General features: G+C 40.9%; 1 protein-coding gene across 1 annotated transcript in view; it reads left to right on the forward strand.

The window, feature by feature from the left end:
* Positions 1–24,146, forward strand: part of si:ch211-113g11.6 (uncharacterized protein LOC559008 homolog) — a 63,162-nt gene that overhangs the window by 11,470 nt on the left and 27,546 nt on the right. The window contains exons 3-10 of the mRNA XM_034241388.1: positions 210–272; positions 3,712–3,807; positions 4,637–4,742; positions 9,054–9,161; positions 10,178–10,317; positions 12,653–12,831; positions 18,814–18,922; positions 19,155–19,365. Coding sequence (XP_034097279.1) covers positions 210–272; positions 3,712–3,807; positions 4,637–4,742; positions 9,054–9,161; positions 10,178–10,317; positions 12,653–12,831; positions 18,814–18,922; positions 19,155–19,365 — 1,012 coding nt within the window. The remainder of the gene's footprint in view (positions 1–209; positions 273–3,711; positions 3,808–4,636; positions 4,743–9,053; positions 9,162–10,177; positions 10,318–12,652; positions 12,832–18,813; positions 18,923–19,154; positions 19,366–24,146) is intronic.

The following is a 24,146-nucleotide window of genomic DNA, read 5'->3' on the forward strand; positions in this document are numbered from 1 at the left end:
GTCAGGTTGGAGAAAAATATACAGCAAAGACATAAATGATGAACTTAATTGTAAATGAATGTATTTAACAGAGCTTGTATCTATCTACGACAGCAGCTTTGTACCGTGAACATTGTGTTGTAGCAGTTGCAGTAAGGTTGCAGTGTTCTTGCTGAAACAAGGCAGTGTGAAAGAACTTGGCACTAACTAAACATCCCTTCCTCCCACAGATCCCAGCGGCATCTGACCAGACCGCAATTGATACCTGCAAGGCAAAGGCTGCACCACTCGAGGTAGCAACTCATCCTCACAGTCAGCACCTCCATCACTCCTGCAAAGCACTCTCCTCCTCCTCATCATCATCTTCATCATCCCCATCATAATCATCTGCAGTCGCACATCAGTGAGGTCTGATTTCCCAAGTTTAATTCAGCTATTACGATTCTATTTTTTTTGCGAGGATATATTAAAGAGCAAATAATTCCAACAAGCAGATGCAATAAAGACAAATGTATAAATAATGTTAATTTATACAGACGGGATCACGTTGCACAGGAGACAGCTTCACCTCAAACAAACACACAGATGAGTGAGCGGTTGATAATTGCAGTGCATAATTTAAAGAGGTTCCATAGAGAGACTGAGCAGATATCGAGAGATTTATACAATATTCAACCTGAAATATGTGTGATAGCGTGGGGAAGCTACTCCTAATGCGAAATGCTCCGAGGGTTAGTAATAACCTTAAGAGGCCTTGGCACAATGCTGACTGATTTGAGGCTTGTAATAAGACACAAAGAAATGCCTGGAAAGAAAAGCAGACAGTCTTAGTATTTAAAGATTCTTGAAGACCAAGATAATTTTCAATAATTAATAATCTCCACACTCATTTTCATGATTGCAATTACAGGAACATTGACGTGATCAAGTTCCATTTATTCTCAAGGCAAACATTCTGCATTCGCTCAATAGATACAAAGATAATTAATGTTCCAGTCCCTACTTAGCCTAATGTATTACTTTAGATGGGATACATCTGATATGATTACATTCTCTGTCATTATTTTAAAGCTCAAAGGCAAATTACTCTTTCAGCGTTTTCATAGCCAAGAGGGTCGTGCACCTGCGAGGGATTGGCGCTTAATAATATGCACATAACTAAATGCCTGTTTGCTGGTTTTTTAGAATTATTGATGACAGAACAAAAGCCGGGTGTAGCTTTGATTGTTTCCATGATGGTCACAGTCAAAACGCAGTACCATTGAACGCCCATCGGCCAACAAAAGTGTAGACAACTTATTTGTTTGTTTATTTATCTGTTGTCTATTCATCTGTTTTATGTTTTTGTTTTGTTCTTACATTTTTCAATAACAAATATAGAAAAACAATATATATACATGCTGTAGAGGAAACTTCTGTGTAGCATGCAGTGGAGTCACCGACTCAGGAAGGAGACACGGGAAGAGTCGGAGCTTTGATGTCAAACCACTGTGATTTATTTGGAGTTGGTACCAGAGTATTCATATCACAAATCCAAGAGTCAGAGGTTCTGACTTCACGGTAGAGTTGCCACGTCAATTCTGGAGAGCCTCTCTCTTGCCAGCCCATCTAACTGGTTTCGCAGAGAGTAAACAACATATTTGAGGAGATAGCCTAAACAGTGTGGGAACACAGAGCTACTTGCCTCGGACACTTATGACCTCGAAGATTTTACCTTGGAGTCCACAAATACAGAGAAGGAAGTGTCCCAGTGTACCCACAACACAGACCATCTGTATCCCAGTATTGACCGGTCACAGAATGGGAACAATAACATTATTGGCTAAGCCGCCTGTGTCCTTAAAGAAGGTAAACAGACATCAAGGTTTGTCCTGTATGTTACAAATTGGCGTCTTATGATAATTATTTCCATAACACATGCTAGTAATTTGGTTTTTGGGAGAAGGGGTGGGATTCAATAAGTGTTCTTCCCACCCCTTTTCTGATGTGTAGTTAAGTAGATCATTTGTTTATATACAATTTAGAATCAGTAATATTTTTGTATATCAATTTGACACTGAATAATTTTGTATTGCATAATAATTATCATGTTACATTTTTGTATTATTGTTTTACACATTCGAAATAAATCTAATCAAATCAAAACATTATATAAACCCAAACATACACAAACAATCCTTATCTTTGTGTCAACAGGAAATAGGTATACATTCATATATTATATTATGTTCAAAGTATGTTTAGGTCCATTCCAACATGTTTAAGGTTAGAGAAAGATTTAGGGTTTACGAGCCTGCACACCAACCCCAACTCAGTTTCCTTACTTGCTGCCCCGCTCTGTGAAGGGCACACTGCTTCCTGCACCAGGGCTGCATGTCGGACATGAATCCGGGTGAAATCATTAAATGTTTTTCCTCGGGACACTTGGCTGATATTCCAATGAACATGTTTGTTGTCAGTGCTGAGAGCCATTTACCAAGCAGTACAGTACAACTACAAAACATGAAGCATTAATACATTTTGGGACCAGCTTTGAAGGTTCATATTAGGCATTAGTCCCAGTGAGATAAGTCTGCAACAGCGTCCGCATAACACGGATCCTTATCATGCTTTTTATAGGTTATTGTGCATGTAAATGGTCTGCAAAGGACAGAGGGGTTTTCTCTCCCAACACAGTTTGAGCTTTTTGAACATTAAACATGTCCTTTAACAAATTATAGTACTTAAGTCCTACATGTGTGCATTAGACAAGTACGTACTTTTTGCAAACATGCCCAAACTCTAAAGTATTTTTACATAAGAACAGAAAGAAAAAAGTGTAAATTACACAGCTCACCCACTCGCCTACACACACACCTACACATCCACCTACACACACACACACCTACACATCCACCTACACACACTTACGCATCCACCTACACACCCACCTACACACACACCTACACATCCACCTACACACACACCTACACATCCACCTACACACACACCTACACACACACCTACACATCCACCTACACACACTTACACATCCACCTACACACCCACCTACACACACACCTACACATCTACCTACTGTACACACACTTACACATCCACCTACACATCCACCTACACACACTTACACAAGCTCTGGCCCTGCTTTTTGGACCTCAAGATGTCCTTCCTCCATCTTGTTTACTTATCCACGTTTTTATCAGAATGTATGTGTTTTTTCTTTTTTTGTTAAAAGACAAACTACAACAAACATGGCTCAACGTGAGAGCCAATGCAGATCTGTTTAGTAGTCTTATTTAGTATTAATTTCCGTCCTCCAGTAATACCGTAGAGAAAGCAGTCCATTTCTTTCCGATAATGAAGAAGTGATGCGTATGGAGTGCAGCAGTGCCGTACTGCAGGGCTAAGCCTCCTGTGTGCTGTCTGCCAAAATTGTTCAGAGCATGGATCACCTCCAGTGTTCCTTAAATCTCTCCCTCTCTGAGCAATCCGCTTTTGCTCTCGTAATCTGTTTTGTGTTGCAGTCTGTCTTTGATTCACTATGCCTTTATTCCACCTTCCTCTCTTGTTGTTTGTTTTACCAGTCTTGTATTCTCTCGCCCCTTGTCTCCAATCACTCTTCCACATGTTCTCTTTTCCCCCGTCACAATCTGTGTAATTGTCTCCTTTTTCACTCTTGGTTTTGCCTCATGTTCTGCCTTTGTCCCTCTCGTTTACTGCCTCTTTCTCTCACAGCTGGAGTGTGATAATTTCATCACCGTCATTCAGAAAGTAAACGACACAATGATTATATGTGGAACAAATGCTGGGAGCCCCAGGTGCTGGATGCTGGTAAGTGTTCCTCTCAGACAAATTATTTTGAAATGCTAGGGGTACAGAATGTTATTTTGCAGCCACTGCACATATTACACTTTGTATGGGTTGCTGCTGCGACTTAAAAAGATTCTCAAGATCGATTGTAATTAGCATTCACTCATTTGCTCCTTTACTTCTCCGGCTTGTTAGATGAAGGCCGGGAGTTTCTCATTGCCTATAGGAGGATGTTTTCTCTCATGAGAATGAAAGTGTCTGGTCATGGTATAGCAAAGTGTAAAATATAGACTCAGACGACTCTATGTATCTCAAGAAGTGCAAGACTTGTTCAGCCCTGTCCATGCACTGCTTACTAGGGGTGGGAATCACCAGGCTCCCCACGATACGATACTATCGCGATATTTAAGCCACGATACGATAGTATTGCGATTCTACGATATGCTAAGTATTGCGATACGATATATTGCAAATCACATGGGTCATATCCATGTCCGTCTTCCCTTCCTGGTTAAAAACTGTATTTGCAATATGAATAGTTTATGTAATAAATAATACAATTTGTGTTATTAGAAGCTGAAAAGGAGATTGTTTTTGTTACTTTCATTGCAGTTGTATACATGTCTTAACGTAACTTCCTGTTTTATAGACCACCATCTTTCGGAGGGATATGCTACAGTTTCTATACAAAAAAAAAGTATAATAAAATATTGATACTTGGCATCCGTGTATCGATACAATATCGCCACGCAAAGTATCGCGATACTATTCTGTATCGATTATTTCCCCCACCTCTACTGCATAATGCTAGACTTCCTCCAGGCAGAAACAGCTCTTCCCTCTCCGACAGGTCAATGAGACGGTGCTGACCGACGTCCAGGGGAACGGGCAGATCGCGTCGGCCTCTGACATCTCACCGCCCTACCCTTCCCAGAAGTCCATCAGCTTTCCTGCAGGTAACAAACTCAGAAAGGAAAATACGGCTCCGCTCGCAGGAGTCAATAAACGTGATGTCTTAAAGATACACAATTGCCTTCGAAAAAAAAAAGAAGACCCATATGAGTGTTATCTGATTGGACGCCATAAAAAGCCACATTTTAACTTAAAAGTGTGTAAAACGGCATTAGATTAAAAACAGAATTTGGCTTGTTTATATTCGGACCAACCGTAATTGGATACCAAAACTGTGTCGGGCTCAGTTTCTGTAAGAAAAGCCTGGTGGTTAAATACATTCAAAGTGTTAAAAGATAAAAGTTAGAAGTAATGAATTCTCCAGTCATTTCTCCTCAGTGTCTCAGTTAGTAAGTCTCACCTTTTCTCATCCAAGAAAAGTGTCACTTTCTTAAATATCTTATTTTGCATCAAAGCTGCGTTTATATTAACTTTGCTCATTTGAGTGTGGAGTAACCGAGTGAGACGTGAGAGTCCCAGCCTCCCTGGAGCGACCTGACTTCTTCTTATTATCTCTCTATTCATAACATGGAAATGAATAGGTTGCTTTTATCTACAGCAGTGTTTCTCGAACTTTTTCATACCAAGGACCACTTAACCAATAAAAAAACACTCGCGGACCACCTAACTCCAAAAATAATCAAAAACACATCGTTTTTCTAGAACAGATTACAAATCGCCTGAAAATGGTACAAACAAGTGGCAACATGTGTGATGAAGGTGTTGCGCTGGGCTATATCATGCAATCAAAAGCTGAAACTTAAGCTCGCTCCATTATGGAGATATTCCCGCGAGAGTGCAGAAAACTTTTATTTATTTATTTATTTCAAATGTGAAATTGTACCAATATACTCACGGACCACTAGGGGGCGCTCACGGACCACCAGTGGTCCGCGGACCACACTTTGAGAAGCAATGATCTAAAGGAACCCACAGAACACAATTTTAACGAGCCCATCCTATACAAGATTGGTGTGTTAACAAACCATGTATTACCGGCCTAAAGCATATTTATTTGAATTTAAACAAGATTTAATTTGATCCTATTACTGAAAATAATGCTTCATGCTGATAGCTCAATTTCTAGGTTAATCTCTTGTGTTTTAAGTGTATATTGTTGGAGCTAGTATTAATAAAGCGTGTATAACGTGTTTAAATACACTTCATCACACAAGGATAGATTTAAACTCAGGTCAATCATGTGTAAGTTACAAACCCTTTGTAAGTCTGAGTAGCCTTTCAATCAATATGACAACGAATGGAGCCACAGTTAAACGAAGGTTATCGAGTGAGTGATTCAATTAACTTCACGATTGAATCGAGACCCTTCGTTTATCACAGTTTGAGCCTTTTCTACCAACAATTCACCTTCATGAAAACAGAAAGCACTGTGTTAACAACTTTTGGGAAAATAGGATAAGATGAGGTAACGTAAGATAAAAATTCTGTGTTTCTTTTGGTTATTGTACACACACACACACACACACACACACACACACACACACACACACACACACACACACACACACACACACACACACACACACACACACACACACACACACACACACACACACACACACACACACACACACACACACACACACACACACACACACACACACACACACATTACAAATACACACATGCATATGACCTATACAGATATGGTCTATGCACGAACGCATGCATTTACTGAGAGATGAAGAGTGAAGAGGCTGCAGGTTGTCAGGCGTCAGGGAGCAGGTTGGGGTTAGGGCACCTCAGCAGTGTACAGGTGAACCAGCACCTCTCCAAATACCAGTCCACATACCGTATGTTTGGTCCATTTGGGACTTGATCCAGCGACCCTTCACTTCCCAAGCCAAGTCCCTACGGACTGAGCGACTGTCGCCAACATTCAACTTTTAAAAGAACTGGACAAAGCAAGTCTAAACCTTAACTGCAAAGGCATCAATTGTATTGTATTAAACCCAAATGCTTCTCAAAGGGTTTTACAATCTTTACAGAAAACCAACCTCTATCCATCGACCCTTGATTTAGATATGAAACAGCACCATCCCACGAATGATCAACCCCAGTTTAAAAAGCTCTTAGATCAGGGGTGTCCAAACCTTTTTAATCGAGAGCCACAGAGAAATATACGAAGGGCTGGGCCGCTCACTAGAGGTGTATCGCCTCATAAGTTCAGTTATAAGTTAGCAAAAATCAAATGTAGGTAAATGATGCTTGTAAGCAGCGATTTTGGGCCCCATGAAAAGATATCACATTGGTTACATTTTTTTCTTAATGTTCTAAAATAGTTGGGGCCCCTGTCAGTCACTGGCCCTTATAATCGTCCTAACTTTTCACCCCCTTACGGCGCCCTTGCTTGTGAGTGTTGGCAGCTCATCCCTTAAAACAGAAGCCTCAGATTGATTATAATAAGGAGAAATAGGAAGGGTTTATTTCAAGCTTGTTATGTAAATAAGTCATTGGGCTTTTTTCTTATCAACTAACATTTGTTGGAAAATGTTTCCAACTTGAATTGACTGAATTTATTTGAAAAGTGGTCTTTTTAACACATGAATACTACTGAGTAATATATGATTACTTTTGAAGTTAAGAAGTACAATATAAGACAAGCACACGTTTCATTTGTGGGACATATTTTATTAAACTTTTTGAATTTGCTGAGGGCCACATGTAGCCCCCGGGCCGTCATTTGGACACCCCTGTCTTAGAGGAAAAGAGAAAAGGGGAAACCTTAAAAAGAGAAATGAATGAATTCCTATGCAACAGAAAGATATCGAACATGTTATTCGTCAAAGTCCAACACCACCGGGGGATCACACCTCGCTGAGTGAAAAACATGCGACAGTCAGCCATCTGCTGTGGTGCCTTCACATGGAAACATTCACATTAAACATTGAGCTCTTATATAACTCACTGCACAAATAGATTTAGAAATAACTCAGACACAAGATTTACAGAATGCTGGACGATAAAGAGTAAAGAATGAGTAAAAAATCAGAATGTTCTTTAAAGTCCTAGTGGTTTTGATCAAGGTGAGGAGAGTCTTTTGATTGATTTGAATCACACATCTCATACATAATTGTATTTTTATATTTGGGATTGTGGGAAACGGTATTTCGATCTCGATGTCTGTACACACAAGCTGAAAGATTGACAATAACGTTGACTTTGACTTTAAATGGTATGTGCCATAAGTACTGCGTATATGTACTGTATGCCCTACATGTTTGGATTACTTCCCAAACATGTGGCCACATTTAGATATCCACAAACTACTGTCAGTTTCGGTTCTTTACAAGACTTTCATTATGTTCATTAGCACATGACAGTTCTCCATATGCATGTGTTGGGACATATTGGTTTGTTCCCAACACAACAAATTGATACTCAATTTCATCACAAAGGAAACCACTTTTTATTCTTACATGCATCACATTGACGTTTGTAATCATAGTCCATCTTACCAATTAGTTTTATTCCATTAAATTCATCGAGTAGTTTGGTTTGGATTCACAATATTTTATTGTATGGGAACATCATGTTTAGGTTTGAAGTGATATACTTCAGTGCCAGGTTCAAACCGTTGCGTTTTTGATCAAATTAAAGGTCTTCTAGCAAATATGTGGAAATCGTCTACGAGGTTCCCAAATACGCCTTTGTTTGCTTGCACCTCTCCACGGGGAACTTGTGATTATATGAACGTGTGTTATCCAGCTGTGCAGAATCACCTCAACTAAATAGAGATGTTAGGAGTTAAAAACATCCTTTCCAAATTGGTCAAAGCTCGTTATGAGCGACGGACAATTTGTTTCTCTGTTAACCCATCTAATGCAGATGGACTGTTTGCGGAGACATTCAGAAATTAGTATCCGCTGCAGGACGCTCTTCAACATCGATTTCCGAAGCAACGATCCGATCCGCGTCTGGAGTTGCGAAGCGTTCTAACAACGATAAGTCCTAATGAAGATGTTACTGCTACCGTTTCAAATGCTCGTTTCTATGGAGACCGAGCTCTAAGTGGGGTTTGAAGAATGGCGCTCGTCAGCTTTTGCTTTGATGTCTTTTTTACTCTCCTTCTTGATTCCCTCCCCCCTTGTTTTGTTAATTCTGTCTAAGTCCTCCCCTCCCCCCCTTTGTCTGTCTTCACTCTCTGTTTAATGTTCTCTCTCTGTATCCTCCTCTCCTCCAGTTTCACTCAACCCCCCTCCTGTGTCACTTCAATCTCTCATCCTCTCCCTCTGAACTGTGTACCCTTTTCTTTTTTTAAACCAACACTTTCTTCTTCCTCTCTCCTCTCTCAGATGGGAGTCTGTATTCGGCAATGTCATCTGTGGCAGGTCACCCCGGCTCCATTCGACGTACGTTTGGCTCCCAGAAGCTCCTGAAGACGGAGAACATTTGGCTGCTGAGTGAGTAGGAGGAGGAGGAGGAGGAGGAGGAGGAGGAGGAGGAGGAGGAGGAGGAGGAGGAGGAGGAGGAGGAGGAGGAGGAGGAGGAGAGTCACGCACACAACATATAGACTAACGAATATGGAGAAGGTGTATGCCAAACTGATTTATCTTTTATTCATTTCTGGAGGATATCAAAAAATCAATTCTTCCTAGTAAGAATTCTTGATATCAAAAATGCAATTCTTATTCGTAATAATGTTTATTTCTGATGTCATAAAATTAATTTTAACTAGTTAAAATGCAAATTCTTGATATCAGGAATTCAATTGTTACTAGTTATAATTCCATTTTTATTTATAACTAGTAACAATTGAATTTCTGATATCAAAAAAAGGATTTTGAACTAGTTCAAATTGTATTTCTGATATCAACAATTGGCATTTCGACTTGAGAAATTGAATTCTCGATATCATAAATTGGTATTTTTACTAGTTCAAATGTAATTGTAACTAGTAACAATTGAATTACTGATAATCTGAAATTGGCATTTGAACTAGTTCATATTCCAACTCCCATTGAAATGAATGAGAGAAACGATGCAAATCTCACTAGTTAAAATCGCATTGCTGATATCAGAAATAAACATTACAACTAGTTACAATTGAATTTCTGATATCAAGAATGTTACTTCTAACTAGTTACAATTCTATTTTTGATTTCAGAAATAAACATTCAAACTAGTAAGAATAGATTTGTTGATATCCTCTAGAAAAGAATACAAGCTAAATCGGCTTGCCATAAAGGTGGGTGTAGATATCCCACTTTAATTCCCAGGGGAAAAATACCATGTAGGATTATTTACTGTTATTTGTCCAGGTCATGTTCTTCACAGCAGTTTAATGGGAATCACAAACAAGTCCACTGAGAGAAGCCATTTTGGCGCAAAAAGGTTATGCTAGACTCAGGGAGATCTTCAAGATAAAGTGGAGCAAAGTGCCGATATCTTAATGGACGATTTGAAATCTAATCTCCAGATCCACAGTTTGCGGGGGCAGCCGTTATCCCGTCCACAATGAAGTACAAGGAGGAGATCTACTTCTTCTTCAGTGAGCTCAACAAGACAGCCCGAGTGGACGAGGAGCCGTACAGGGCCCGCATTGGACGCATCTGCACGGTAAAAATCACACTTTTTGTGCTTTTGGGAAACGCTGATCAACATTTTTTGACATTTGTAGACAAACAACTAGTTGAATAATCAAGTAAAATGATCCTCACATTATGAAATAAATACAATACCTGTTAGTTAGCAGATGTCTTGGGTAGTCATGTCTTTCTTAGCAAAAAATGAAGTCACTTTTCTTCTGTGTGTTGTAATCTTTCCATGTATCCAGCTGGCTAGCTAATGGCCCCATTATGACAGCCATCCATTCGTAGACTCCCATGCAGGACACTTTGTGGGAATGAGTTTTACTAGGGTATAGTGTTTCCTTAAAATTGCACACTGTTTTGCGCTCACTTGATAAACAACCAACGCTGTAAGCTAGCTTGTATGATGTCCTTTTGTTGTTCTGTTGTTTATGTTTTTATGTCTTCATGTGGAACCTACTGCTGCAGGTCTCCCTTGAAAAAGAGATCATTGATCTCAATGGGATTTCACCTGGATAAATAAAGGTTTTGAATTTGAATTTGTAAGCTAGCTTGCAAGCTAGTTAGCAGAGTTATAGTTTGAAGTACCAATTCAATACAGGCTAAATAAAGACAATCAACACTCAACTTTTTGAGCAACATGAGTGAAGAAACAGGACTGCACTTTGCCAGCCTTAGGGTTATGATTCAACCCAGTCTCACTGCATTTCGTGTTATAGTCACAAAATCTATTGAATCTATTGATTCGTGTTCACCAACACGATTTCCCCCTTGTTTTCGTGTCACACAGAACGATTTTAAAAGCAATGTATTTCTACTGGTAGTGTGTTTCGTGCCTGCACCACGTCTTTTTGTCCGGTCGGGTCTTGGAATACCGGAAGCTGTGTGGTTCATAAAAACATCTTCTGACTCAATATCTTACCCTAAGCCTAACCCTATCCCTTTTATTTTAAATTGTCTAATGTCGGAGTTTTTTTTCCGTCCGCGAGGAAAATAAATGTCTCAGAGCCTCAGAATACTGAAATCTGTATTTTTTCTAATTTGTTATTATTTGGTGCAGGCACGAAACATACTACCAATATAAATACATTGCTTCTCAAATCGTTCTGTGTCAGAATACTGAAATCTGTGTTTTTTTGTATCTCTTTTTCCTTCAAATTTGTTATTATTTACGTTGCTTTTAAAATCGTTCTGTGTGACACGACAAAAATGCGAAAATCGTGTTGGTGAACACGAATCAATAGATTCATTTCGTGACTATAACACGAAATGCCGTGAGACTGTGTTGAATGATTAGTGTTAACACAGTTATAAACTCAAAACAGAAAGTGAAAGTACAGAAGGTTGTGCATTGAGACACAACACTAGAAATGCTCTTAATTACATATAAATAACTTTTTACTGAAATCATTTATATAAGATAAGATAAGAGATAAGATAGTACTTTATTGATCCCAATTAGGGAAATGTTTGCGTTGTAGCAGCATAAAAAAGACAAGGCATTGTACAATAAAAATTCAAAGACTAGAAATAAACAAGAAAGTAGAAAATATACATGTTGAATTAACAAGGTATTATGTATACATACATACATACATAAATACATATATGACAGATGGAATATTAAATATAGAACAGATTATATAAATGTACAATGTGTATAATATGTGTATCTCTATCAGTGTTTCCCCTACCATTGTCTTGTAAGGCAGCCCCGCGCCCCCCTGAAATTCAAGGTGTTTAAAAAAAAAAAAATTATAATTATTTTTTTTAAATTAATTTATCAACATTTTTAAAAATATATATAGCACCAAATTGCAAATAATCTATAACTACTGTCACTTTTCACATTGAACATGTGCTCTTTTATTAAATAAACTAAACGCTTTCATTTTAAGTTGTGAGTTTAGTGTTTTTGACCCTAAGAAACACTGATGCACTCATCAATAACAATAATCCACAGCTCCTCTCTCTGCTCCAGAGGATTTAAAAAATATATATCCCAATGCCCCCCCCCCCCCCCCCCCTGCTCAGGCAGCACCCCCCCCAAAGCAGTAAACCTGGGGGAAACACTGCATTGATCCATTTATTTTTGGACTCTAGAGTTGCTGCGTGGCAGATTTACATATGATTGAGCTACACTGCACACATCAATGTACTTAATACTCAAAGATAAGACACGCAACATTTGTATTTCCCCTTAAATGTCAGAGTACTCCTATGAGGGAGAATAACTGGTGTTGTGGGTGAAGGGTCAGAGTCACATCCTTGCGGGGGACTCAAAGTATAATTCTAAATCAATTTGGCAACGCCGCTGCCATATTATGACTTTGTTGTCACAATCCTTTCATGTTTGTTTCCAGGTGGATGAAGGGGGCATCAAAGCACTGCTGGAGAACTCGTGGACCACCTTCATGAAGGCCCGGATGATGTGTGGTGCAGGAAAAACACACCAGCAGTACAACAACCTGAAGCAGGCGGTGGTTCTGACGGCGCAGGACAAGAGGGCGGGGGTCCTGTACGGCCTGTTCTCCAACGCATGGTGAGCAGGAACATACACACACATCGACTGCCCACACAGTTGTCGTGGATTCGATGTAACGCTCACAACATTAAAGAATAAGACAAAGAGGAATCAATAAAACACAGACACAGAGATGGTTGAAGTCAAACAAAGGTTTATATTAAGGTACACACATTCACCATCAACTAGTTGTTAATTAACATGCGTATTAGCAGTATATTGGCTCTTTATTAGTCATTATAAAACACTTATTAATGCCTTATTCTACATGACTAGGGGTGCACCGAATGGGAAATTCTTGGCCGAAACCGATACCGAAAATAGGAAACAGTTGGCCGAAAACCGAATGCCGAAAGGCCGAAAATGATTAATAAAAATATATATATATAATGTATACATTTTTTACCAATGTTGTTCAGCTACCTGATTATGGAAATAGACATGATTATGGCAAAACTTAACTTAAATAATAATCACTATTATGGGTCCATAAAACATTTATTCAGCACTTTTGAATGCATACAGTACATTTATATATGTCATGTATTATTGCTAAAAAACATTATATCGCATTCTTAGTGTCGCCAACTCGTTTCTAATATGCAAAGACAACAAATGCGTCTATGATGTATTTTCGATCAGACGAGATCTCTCTCCCCCGTCTGTGTGCGAGGGGGCGGGGCAGTTTACACACACGCAGCTGCTACATGCAGCGGAGCACACTGCGGAGATGGCGGAGAGAACGCGCTCCGAGGTGTGGTTAAACTTTACCCGTCTCGATGTGGAGAATACTTGTTACCATAAGTGCAATAAGAGTTTAGCATGTAAGCACGAGCAATTTGTCTAAACATTTAGCAAAAGTGCACCGCATGCAGACGGAGGAATGTACCGGGTTCGACCGTCTTTCTAGTAGCTCTGTAGCCCCGTCCACGAGTAACGTTTCCACGTCAGGTGTTATGTATGCTAGCAGCAACACACGGAGTTAACTACATGATACAAACACGGGTTAATGATTAGAGGAAACTGAGTTATTTAGTTTGTTAAAATTTCATCTATTCTGTTTACAGTCTGTCATCAGATTATTTAATACGATTTGTTAAAGGCTCAGGGCGGGCAATCTCATGACAAAGGTCAATGTCCCCCCCCCCCCCCCCTGTGAGCCAGCCTCGAGCATGGTCGCCGCGTCTTTATTACGTCATCACAACAACACACCAGGTTACCAACGTAAGCCTGTTCTGACATTCGGTGATATTTTTTCGGTGCTAAAACCCTTTCGGCCGAAAGGGCCTTTTTAACCATTTTCGGCCGATAATTTTCGGTGGCCGAATATTCGGTGCATCCCTATACATGACCATATAAGTAATAAGCCATTAGTTGAGAGTTGTTCCTCAATATCCCTCTAATTAGAGCTTATGTATTGGAAGTAAGGAAGCTGTTGTACATGAGTGTTGGTCTTAATATGCTCAATATGGGCCTAATAAGGCAGCAGTACCACAAGAATAGTAATTCTCCCATAATAACACCTAACACATGTGGTCTATTCTTATGTAACAAGAAATTAAACTACAAGTGTTAATTGAGTCAAAATAACAAAAAAATGTGGTATTTCTAACTCAGAATATGTTCCCAATTTTAAAGTGAAGTCTTGTTTATAACAAATAAGCTAGTAGTTTGTCTCTACACACCAAACTGACGCCTCACGTCGCCTCACGTCCCCTCACGTCCCCTCACGTCGCCTCACGTCGCCTCACGTCGCCTCACGTCGCCTCACGTCCCCTCACGTCGCCTCACGTCGCCTCACGTCGCCTCACGTCGCCTCACGTCGCCTCACGTCGCCTCACGTCCCCTCACGTCCCCTCACGTCGCCTCACGTCCCCTCACGTCGCCTCACGTCGCCTCACGTCGCCTCACGACGCCTCACGACTCCTCACGACTCCTCACGACTCCTTCGTCTTGGCCATGTGTCGTACTGGAACACACCGCAAAGACTTCAGCCAACGGCCAAGAAGCACGTACGAAGTGCGCATGCGCGAGTGGCAATAACTCTCCTTACCAGCAGGCGGCGGTAGTGTGTATTCGTCATTCAAAAGAGGCAACCGGAAGACAGACTGCGTGATAACCGAGAGAAGAAGAACAGACTGCGTGATATTAACAAACAACAAATAGCGTGTGCGTTCCATTTTCACTCTACAGCGAGAAGCTCACGAACCTGTGTCGAGAGCTGGAGGTAAAGGAAATGTCAGATTTGCCTTCTTAATAGTTTGTTTGGGTCCCTCACTTCCGTTTCGCTTCTCATGCACTGATTCGCTAGCTGAACAGCCAATCAGAGTGATTTCTTTGGCCGACGGCTTCCCGATTCAACAAGTCGAATCGGCGGCGGAAGGTGTCGGCACGGCCGAAAAGACACGACGGTGCAGTACACACCAATCCGAGTAGAGCGACACGACGCTCATCGACGGCCCGACATCTAACGACGCCGATAATTGGCTTGGTGTGTAACAGCTTCCATGTTAATTAACAACTAGTTGATGGTGAATAAGTGTATCTTAATATAAAGTGTTACCCAAATATTATATGACTGTACAGCACTAAAAGAGACACATTACCTAGCAACAAAGCAATCAATAGTCTAAGGGAATCTCAGATGCGTAGTTGAACTCCTACTGACCTCTGTCTCCTCGGTCTTTAAATAGTTCTAGTTTCCATGACCCTTTTCTGCTGATACCACACGTGCCAATGTAGACAACTATTGGCCACAGAAATAGTTATGCCTCCTTTTGGAAACTAAATGGATAACCCACTAGTATGGCTTCACAGATTCTACACAGTCTATACAGCTTAAGGGAAATGACCCTGTAAACGGTGTGATGTTATGCTTATGTAAATTAAAGAATGCACAAAGAAGCTTCGTCGTGATGCATGAAGCTGTAATTACGGGTCTCTGAAGACAAGTATGAACATCTTGGTGAAACAAAACAGAGAATGGTGTTTGGGGTAACCATAGGTTGTACAGGCTAGCAGAGGATTTGAAGTGTTGATTGCTTAATTTGTACTTCTTTATGGAGACAGATTCCAAATGGAGATGAAAACAAAGAAAGACAAGAGAGGTGATTAAGGAATAGCCATGCGAGCAACCTGTATCCGCTTACATGCAGCCTCGAGAAGAAACACTACTGTTATATATATAATGTTTCCACTCCTACGCCGACGACGCCCAACTGTACATCATCACAAAACCCTCTGCCCATCTCCCCCCTCAGTCACTAATCAACTGCCTTCACGAAATTAAAACCTGGATGACCACCAAGCTACTCAAAGTAAACAGTGATAAAACTGAGCTCATGGTTGTGGCCCCCAAGGCACTGCTCGGGAAGCTTGGAGTCAACATCGACGGTTCCATCATCTCCCCATCCCCTCAGGTCCGCAACCTTGGTGTTGTCTTGGATTCAACCCTCTCATTTCAAAACCACATCAAATCCGTTTCAAAATCATCCTTCTTCCACCTCAGAAATATTTCAAGACTCCGGCCATCACTGTCCGACTCTGTTGCTGAGAAGCTGATACACTGATTCATTACCTCACGCCTGGACTATTGTAACGGACTCCTGTCCGGGGTTCCCAGCAGAACCCTGAACCGGCTCCAGTACATACAGAACTCAGCTGCCAGGGTTCTCACACGCACCGAGCCCTGGCAGCACATCACCCCCACTCTCTCCAACCTCCACTGGCTCCCGGTCAAGTCCTGCATCACCTACAAACTCCTCCTCCTCACCTACAAATCCCTCCATGCCCTCTCCCCTCAGTCCCTCACAGATCTCCTCCACCCATACATCCCGTCCCGTACCCTTCGATCCTCAGACTCTGGCCTGCTCTCCATTCCCCATTCACGCCTCTCAGTTCTTCTTTTGTCTCATTGTGTAAAGCTAGCTGCTGGAGCATGTATGGGTTGTCTAATGCAGCAAACACGGTTATAAGAACAACTTGTGGCAGTACTGATTTCCCAGATTGTAACTGTTTGGAAGAAGCCTGAGAACGGTTGGAAAGCACAACAACAACAACAACAAATATATCTATATATATCTCAACAGGGAGAAACAAAATTGCACATCATGTCTTCTCAAGGAAATAAATGCCTCTTCAATTTTCAACAAATGCTTCTTTAATGATAAACGTTATTTGATCTTCTTCGGGAACATTGTTCATAAAGGGCTTTTGATAAAGACACAATAAATCCAATAGCACTTATGGGCAGCGGGAGATTCTTAAGAAGGTTTCTGGCTCCTGCTGAAATGAGCTCACATTACGAGTCACTCGAGGTTCAGAAAGCCCTGGATTTGCAAATCTCTGCCTCTCTTAAACCCTAAAGACAGACCCCCCCCCCCCTCACTCTGATTGGCCCAAAGGGGGAAATGCACCACGCTGCTCTCAATTACTAATCAGGTGTATGGGCCCACACACTGTGTAACAGGTGATCTCAATAACCTGCAATCAACTCAGAGGGACCTGTGAGAGTCAGATAAAAGGGAAAGTAAAACTACCAAAGAATGAGGGACTGTGACAATGTTTGTGAATGTGTTGAGAAAAACTCCAAGCAGCCCCCCACCCAAAAAATACATAGCAATACAGGTATATGGATTATATGTAACTTGGAAGCTAATAGACACATGTTATGTGAACATGTTAATGCAGATGACATCTTTGTTTACTGGCATAAAACCAGCAGAAATATCTTAAATCCTACTTTTTATGTAAATGATTGAAATCTTAAATTATTTCCGGATTTTTATTTAAAATTAAAATTGGGACATGTCTGTTCCTCAAAATCTGATAAGGCACAGCTGCAACAGTCACACAGAATATGGTAGAGGTACATTCATCGCACAATATATTATAAAGCTTAAGAAAACCAGAGTAACTGACACTCACTATAAACACACCTAACACTCTAGTTTGCCATTCCTTCAGACTTAAAACAAGTGTCTTATCAGTGTTTTATTTGACTGTAAAATCTATTTTTTGTGGAGTCTGCCATATACTGCAGTTGTTCCCAAATGTTGCAAGTCATGCTGCAAAAATATCAGCTGTCATACAACAAATTCAAAAACATTGTGGTGTCATTGTTTGCCAATAATCTACCTAATTGTTTACCAAAGGAAATACTGATTGCACATATTTAGACATTTTGAAAGACATTTAAAAAGTTGTCACACTGACATACAAACAGTGTCATACAGTATCAAGCGTGGATGGTTGGCTTATTATTCTGTGTGTTTCTCATAAAAAAGCTTTGTTTGGAAAAGAGAGAGATCAATGAATTGGATCTCTTGTGACAAAACATGTTTTTTTATTGGATCCGTTTGCAAGGGACACTTTTAAATATTGAAAACACGTGTTATGCAGTTCACCAACGTTAGCTTGAAGCTGATTTCATTTGCTGTAATCGTACAATAAAGAAAAAAAGGAGAATGTGAAATAAACACATAATAACAAGACACATTTAAAGGTGGGGTCGGTAATTTTGGAGAAACCAGCTCGAGTGCGCTAGAATTTGAAAATACACAGCTGGAGAAAATCTGCCACTTCCTCACAGAGCCCCTCCTCCAACACACACGAACGCGCACATGACCAATGAGGGCACGAGATAAGTTTGTGCACAGATGCTTCCACAGATGACATTTTTGTTATGGATTTTTTTGTCAAAGCATTTAATATATTCATTGCTATCGGGATGTTAAGAGCATTCCATGGAAAATAACAAAAAGTGTATCTCGAGCCGGTTTCTCAAACTTACCTACCCCACCCAAAATGCAGTCTCCTTTAATGCGAGAGTTTGAAATATTGGTTTGCTCCAAGACTTCCACTTCTCAAGGCGGCATTCATAGTTATGTACTGTTTTCTGTTCATGGATGAGTGCATTTCTTCTGTCCCTGTGAGTCCCTCATAACAACTCGTCCTAGTTGTATTGTATATGTAATTACTCCTTTCTCTGCCTTTGTTCAGGGGCAGAACAGTGATTTGTGCCTACTCCATCGAAGACATTGACGTGGCTTTCTCCACTTCCAAACTGAAGGGCTACAGCAGCGCTTTCATTGGCTCTCGCCCTGGGATGGTAAGAAAAAACAATCTTTAATTTCCTTTTCTGTCACACTTATCTGAGAAAAACAGCATTGCGATAAAAATGTTTGCATGAGACAGCCTTTTGTTGCAGAGGTGAACGGATGAAAATGCTATTTTTTGAAAGGCACGAGTTGATAAAAGAGAAGCAATTTCAAATTCTTTGTCCAAGGGCATCTTGTTTGTTCAGCCTGGTCTGAATCGATTACGTCACTTCTCCCCCTCAGTGCGTACGCAAAAACTCGACAACAGGAGGTCACAACGACATCAAAAACCTCGGGGTGATCAGATACCACCCGGAGATCGAGGATGTGATCCAGCCGGTCGGTGTGGCTCCGCTAGACCTGCCCATGGACGACGACCAAATCACACACACTGTGGCGGACATCGTGATGGCGGTCAACGACGAGCACTACAGCGTCCTGTACATCGGAACAGGTGTGTGTGTGCTTTGTTATGTGTGTGTTAAAGCTTCAGGTGTTTGTCATGGAGTATCTGCGTCCACTTCCTTTTTTGTGCTTTAAACCTTATGTTGTGTTCGGGTCTCCCGTCAAGTTAAAAACAGTTTTTTTATCAGAACAAGGCTTCATGATATCCTCCTCCACAGCAGCTATAAACACACTACCAAACAGATTTTGAAAATGTTAGCCAAGTCTCAAGGTCTCTAAAAAGAAAAGTGTATAATTTGGTGTTGGGGTCTGGGGAGACCCAGCAGCATTGTTTTGGGTGACTCAATGTCAAATTTGGCCCAATCAAGATTCATCTTTGACTTTAGACGCCCCTCCCCCTTCATACACTGTAACAATAATTGTTTGGCAACATGCACCTGGTCTTCCCTCCCTCTGCCCCCTCCCCTCCCTCTGCCCCCCTCCCCCCACGGGAACTCGACATTTCTCAAAGAGTACACTAATGGCGCGTTTCCACTGCAGCGGGGTAGCCCCGTTTAAGCGTCCCTAAGCGTCCTCGCTCTAGCCTCGGGCTGCCTCGCTGGCCGGCCCAGGCCGTGGCGCATTTCCATTACAGTTTAGGACCTGGGGTAGCAACGCAGTGTAGGCGGGGCGATCGGCTTTTTTTTTGTTCACATTTCTCGTTGTTCCGTCGAGCTCCCGCTGGATTTGATCATCCCCAATGAGATGTAGGAACGTCGTCACCTCCTCGGTCGACCACGGTGTGCTTTTCTTATTAGACGTAGCCATTTTTGTAGCTCATCATAAAAATGCTGCAAGCTTGCTTCTAGATATATATGCGACGCTAGGGATGAACTCGCGCGCAATCTTGTGACGATTCTCTCTGACCAATCAGCAGTCGAGAGTGTTGACGTCACTAGTTCAGCCCTGGCCCTGGTCTGAGGGAACCACGATTTTATGAGGCCGGAAAAAGAGGGAAAAAGTACCCGCTGGCCGGTACTAGGCTATATGGAAACGCCACCAAAAACCGGCCTGGCCGCTTGAGGACGGTTAAGGACGCTTAAACGGGGCTACCCGCTGCAGTGGAAACGCGCCATAACACTTGAACCTGAACCAGGGGCGGATCTAGACAAATATTCATGGGGTGGCAAGAGAGTGGCAGGAGATTTTGAGGGGTGGCATCCCCTGACAGAAGTATATGCTGATTGAAATCGCAATCATATCAATCAATTAGGGGTGTAACGGTACACGTACTCGTACTGAAATTATTCGGTACGGGCCCTTCGGTTCGGTACACGTGTGTACCGAACGAATATAGCGTTAAACGTAAACAATTGAGAACAACTTTCTGGAAATAATCTCAGGTATATATCATAGAGAGACCAAGTCATTTCATTGGACGAGAGGCATACTATGAGAGCTGGTCACAGGGATGAGTTCAAATGTAGTCAGTAATTTGAGGAACTGTCGAAATGGCGAACGCAGATAAAGTTGAGCTGAAAATCCTCCAGCATCATTGAAGTCTCCGGTTTGGGAACATTTTGGTTTCGCAGTTACGTACAAGGATGACGGACAAAGACAGGTGGACCGAACCAAAGCTGTTTGTCGACATTGTTCAACTAACATTGGTTACGCGGCTGGCAATACATCACACTCATTTGAAAAGGCATCACCCGAACGTGAATATCACCGGTACCAAAAGAAAAAAGACTGAAGTGCAAACCCAACTCCCGCTAGCATTTAAGCCTCCACCACTCGCAACAAGTTCAGACCGAGCCAAAGCTATTACAAACGCCAAGTATCCTTATGTTGCCATGTTAGCAAAGCGCTACCTGGCTGTATCTGCTGCCTCTGTCCCTAGAGAGGGTGTTCTCCACAGCAGGAGACATTGTTAGTGCCAGCAGATCTGCCATTTCAGCAAGCAATGTGGACAAGTTCATCTTTCTTTAAACAACATGAAAATACAATGAAAAGCAAGTCCTAATGTCAAGCTGGCTGCTCAGGTACTAGTACAGTTCAAATACAGATTATTTCAGTTCATCGAAATGCTGCACCTTAATGTTTATTTTACTATATTTTGTATTTATTTGAATACATTAGTCAGTTTAATAATAATTAAAAAAATATATTTAATGTTTTGTGATAATTTTTTCTGCTGTACCGAAAACGTACCGAACCGAACCGTGACCTAAAAACGAGGTACGTACCGAACCGAAATGTTTGTGAACCGTTACACCCCTACAATCAATGTTTACTTGGAAAGCCACAATATTAAAGGGATAGTGGAAATGGAACCTCAAATAGTTTCGTTTTAACTTATATACAAGCATAATTACGTACCAAAACAATCACACCTGATTAAAAAAATATAATAATTGCCTTATGCATGTTAGAAGCACTTTATTGCAGCTTCCCCGAAGTTTTTTAGAAACGAAATGTTCGACTCAGCCAAACCGGAAGTGACGAAAACTTAGGAAGACGATACGATAACAAACCATGGCGTCTATGCAGAATGAACGTGGAAGGGCAAATATACCAGACAAAGAAGAAGGATTGTACGAGGTATCCAGTGATGATAGCGAGTCAGAAACATCCTCTCGGCTTTCCTACGAAAATGTCGTTTTAGGAACTGAATCTGAATCCGGTTCAGTAAGCGACGATGGTGACAATATTGAGCCAGACGATGGACCATTACGTCCTTATTTGTTCGAGCCCGAGCCCGAGGTGATGGTTCACGGCATGGGCAATGGCGAGGATGACCAGGACCAGGCGCCAGATGATGCACCCCTACGAACAAATAATCTTGACTGGTAGGTCCCTAAGCATAGCTCACGCATCTTAAGATCACCTGTAGCCTTTACAAATATTAATCATTGTTAACCAGTTAAGCCCGAAGGTCCCCCCAGTGGACCCCTCCCACAGTTTTTTTCCTCTCACATGTCTCAGGGCTTCTTAACATTTATGAAACTATTAATGTTTCATACCCTTTTAAAGGTAAGAAACTCCGCTAACTGACAATAAGAACAATTGTTAGCTAGAAAAAACACAAGAGTAATACCAAGCCTTTGAATTAGCATTGAGCGAAACAATGCTAACTAATGCTAACGCTTTTTTACACACAACACACGGTAGAAATGCCCTTATTACTATCTTAACTGCACAAACAAGATATACGATTTAAAGCTGAGACTCCACAGATTCCACACATGTAATGTCATCACTGTAAGACCTCGAATTCCTGGAGCTATCAGCCAGAAAAGAGAAAGTAAACAACATCCGGTTCCAAAAATATTACAATAATTACGTCTTACCTTTTTTGATTTGTGATCAAAAGTTGTGTTCAACGGAATAAAAACGCATCTCAAGGTTAATCCAATGTCGTTGTGTCACGTAGAATTTTTTACTGATAATCAATCATCATATTTATGGCAATATACTCAGTACCATAATAAAGGTCGGCTATTCACATGCAAATGCTATTGAATGTCCGCCATTGTTTGTGCCCGTCTTCCTATGCTCTCGTCATCACCCGAAGATTCCCGACGATTCCCGAAGTATCTCGTTTCATTGAGAGGGCGCAGTAAAATTGAAAATAAAATGAAACTAGGCGCATGAAATTAAAAAAAATTGTTTATTATGCTTATTTTTAATAAAAATACATAAGTTAAACCCAAAATTCTCGGATTTCCACTATCCCTTTAATATTTTAACTCAATCACATAGGTGATATTATTCACATCAGTAAAGCCTTACATATAAGGTGGCAGACGTAATTTAATGAATTTTAACTGAACAATAACTGAATGAGTTTGTCTCACTCTTAGACCAGCAGGGGTACCAAATCTATGCAGACTGCTGCAATAAGTACATGAATTAACTGTCTCATCGATGTTTGTCTGAATGAATATGATAATATTAACAATCATATTATTCCCATCAGCTGTCAATCACTGTTAATAAATAATAATAATAATAGATTTAATTTGTTAGCGTTTTTACGACGCTTTACATATATAGTGAAGAACTGTTACGATTCACATATTCATTTATTATTGAATAAACTATATTTTTTGGAGGAGTTAATGATGAATGTTAATCAAGATGCTTGCTCACCCTCCTTCAAATTTGAAAAACAAGTAATTATATCATTATTGATATACAGTTACAACCTTGACTTTACATCAGAAAGAACAAACATTAAAGAAGTGACTAACTGCATCAGTTAGGGTTAAAAAACGTGTATTCAGCTAAAACATCGCTGCAGTTATTATCCAGTGGAAGGTCCTTACCTACTGGCCTAGTTCAATCAAAGTGGTTACTTTCTGTTGGCTGGGCAGTGTAGTTTTACACACCATCTTATTTGACTTTCTCAGGACTTAAAACTGTTTTTTTGGGGGCAGACCCCCTCAAAGAAAAAAACTATACACGCATACAAGGTCATCATCTTAACAGTTTGTTATTCTCATCGAGTCATCCGTGAGCAGAGCATCAAGTTGGCATGTCTATTACAGCTGAATGCGGCGATTACTATTTTGTTCAGCAAAACGCCTCACAAACTTATTAAGATCAACAGCTGTAGTGCGTTTTGATTCAATGCTGAGTGCAGCCAAACTGACAGTCTCTTCTCTGTCAGACCGCAAATACCTCATTCCTTCAGTGCTTGGGTCCGAAAGGCTTCTCGTTTTGCGCCGTCCCCCCGTTCAAGTGAATTCACCACCAATCATATTTCCACTCTCGCGCCAGGACCGGGGGAGGGGTTACATGACGTGCATCTTGTGCTGCATTCACTTGCACTCGGACATTAGAGACTTT

Source organism: Gymnodraco acuticeps, unplaced genomic scaffold, assembly GCF_902827175.1.
Source record: "Gymnodraco acuticeps unplaced genomic scaffold, fGymAcu1.1, whole genome shotgun sequence".
Lineage (NCBI taxonomy): Eukaryota > Metazoa > Chordata > Actinopteri > Perciformes > Bathydraconidae > Gymnodraco > Gymnodraco acuticeps.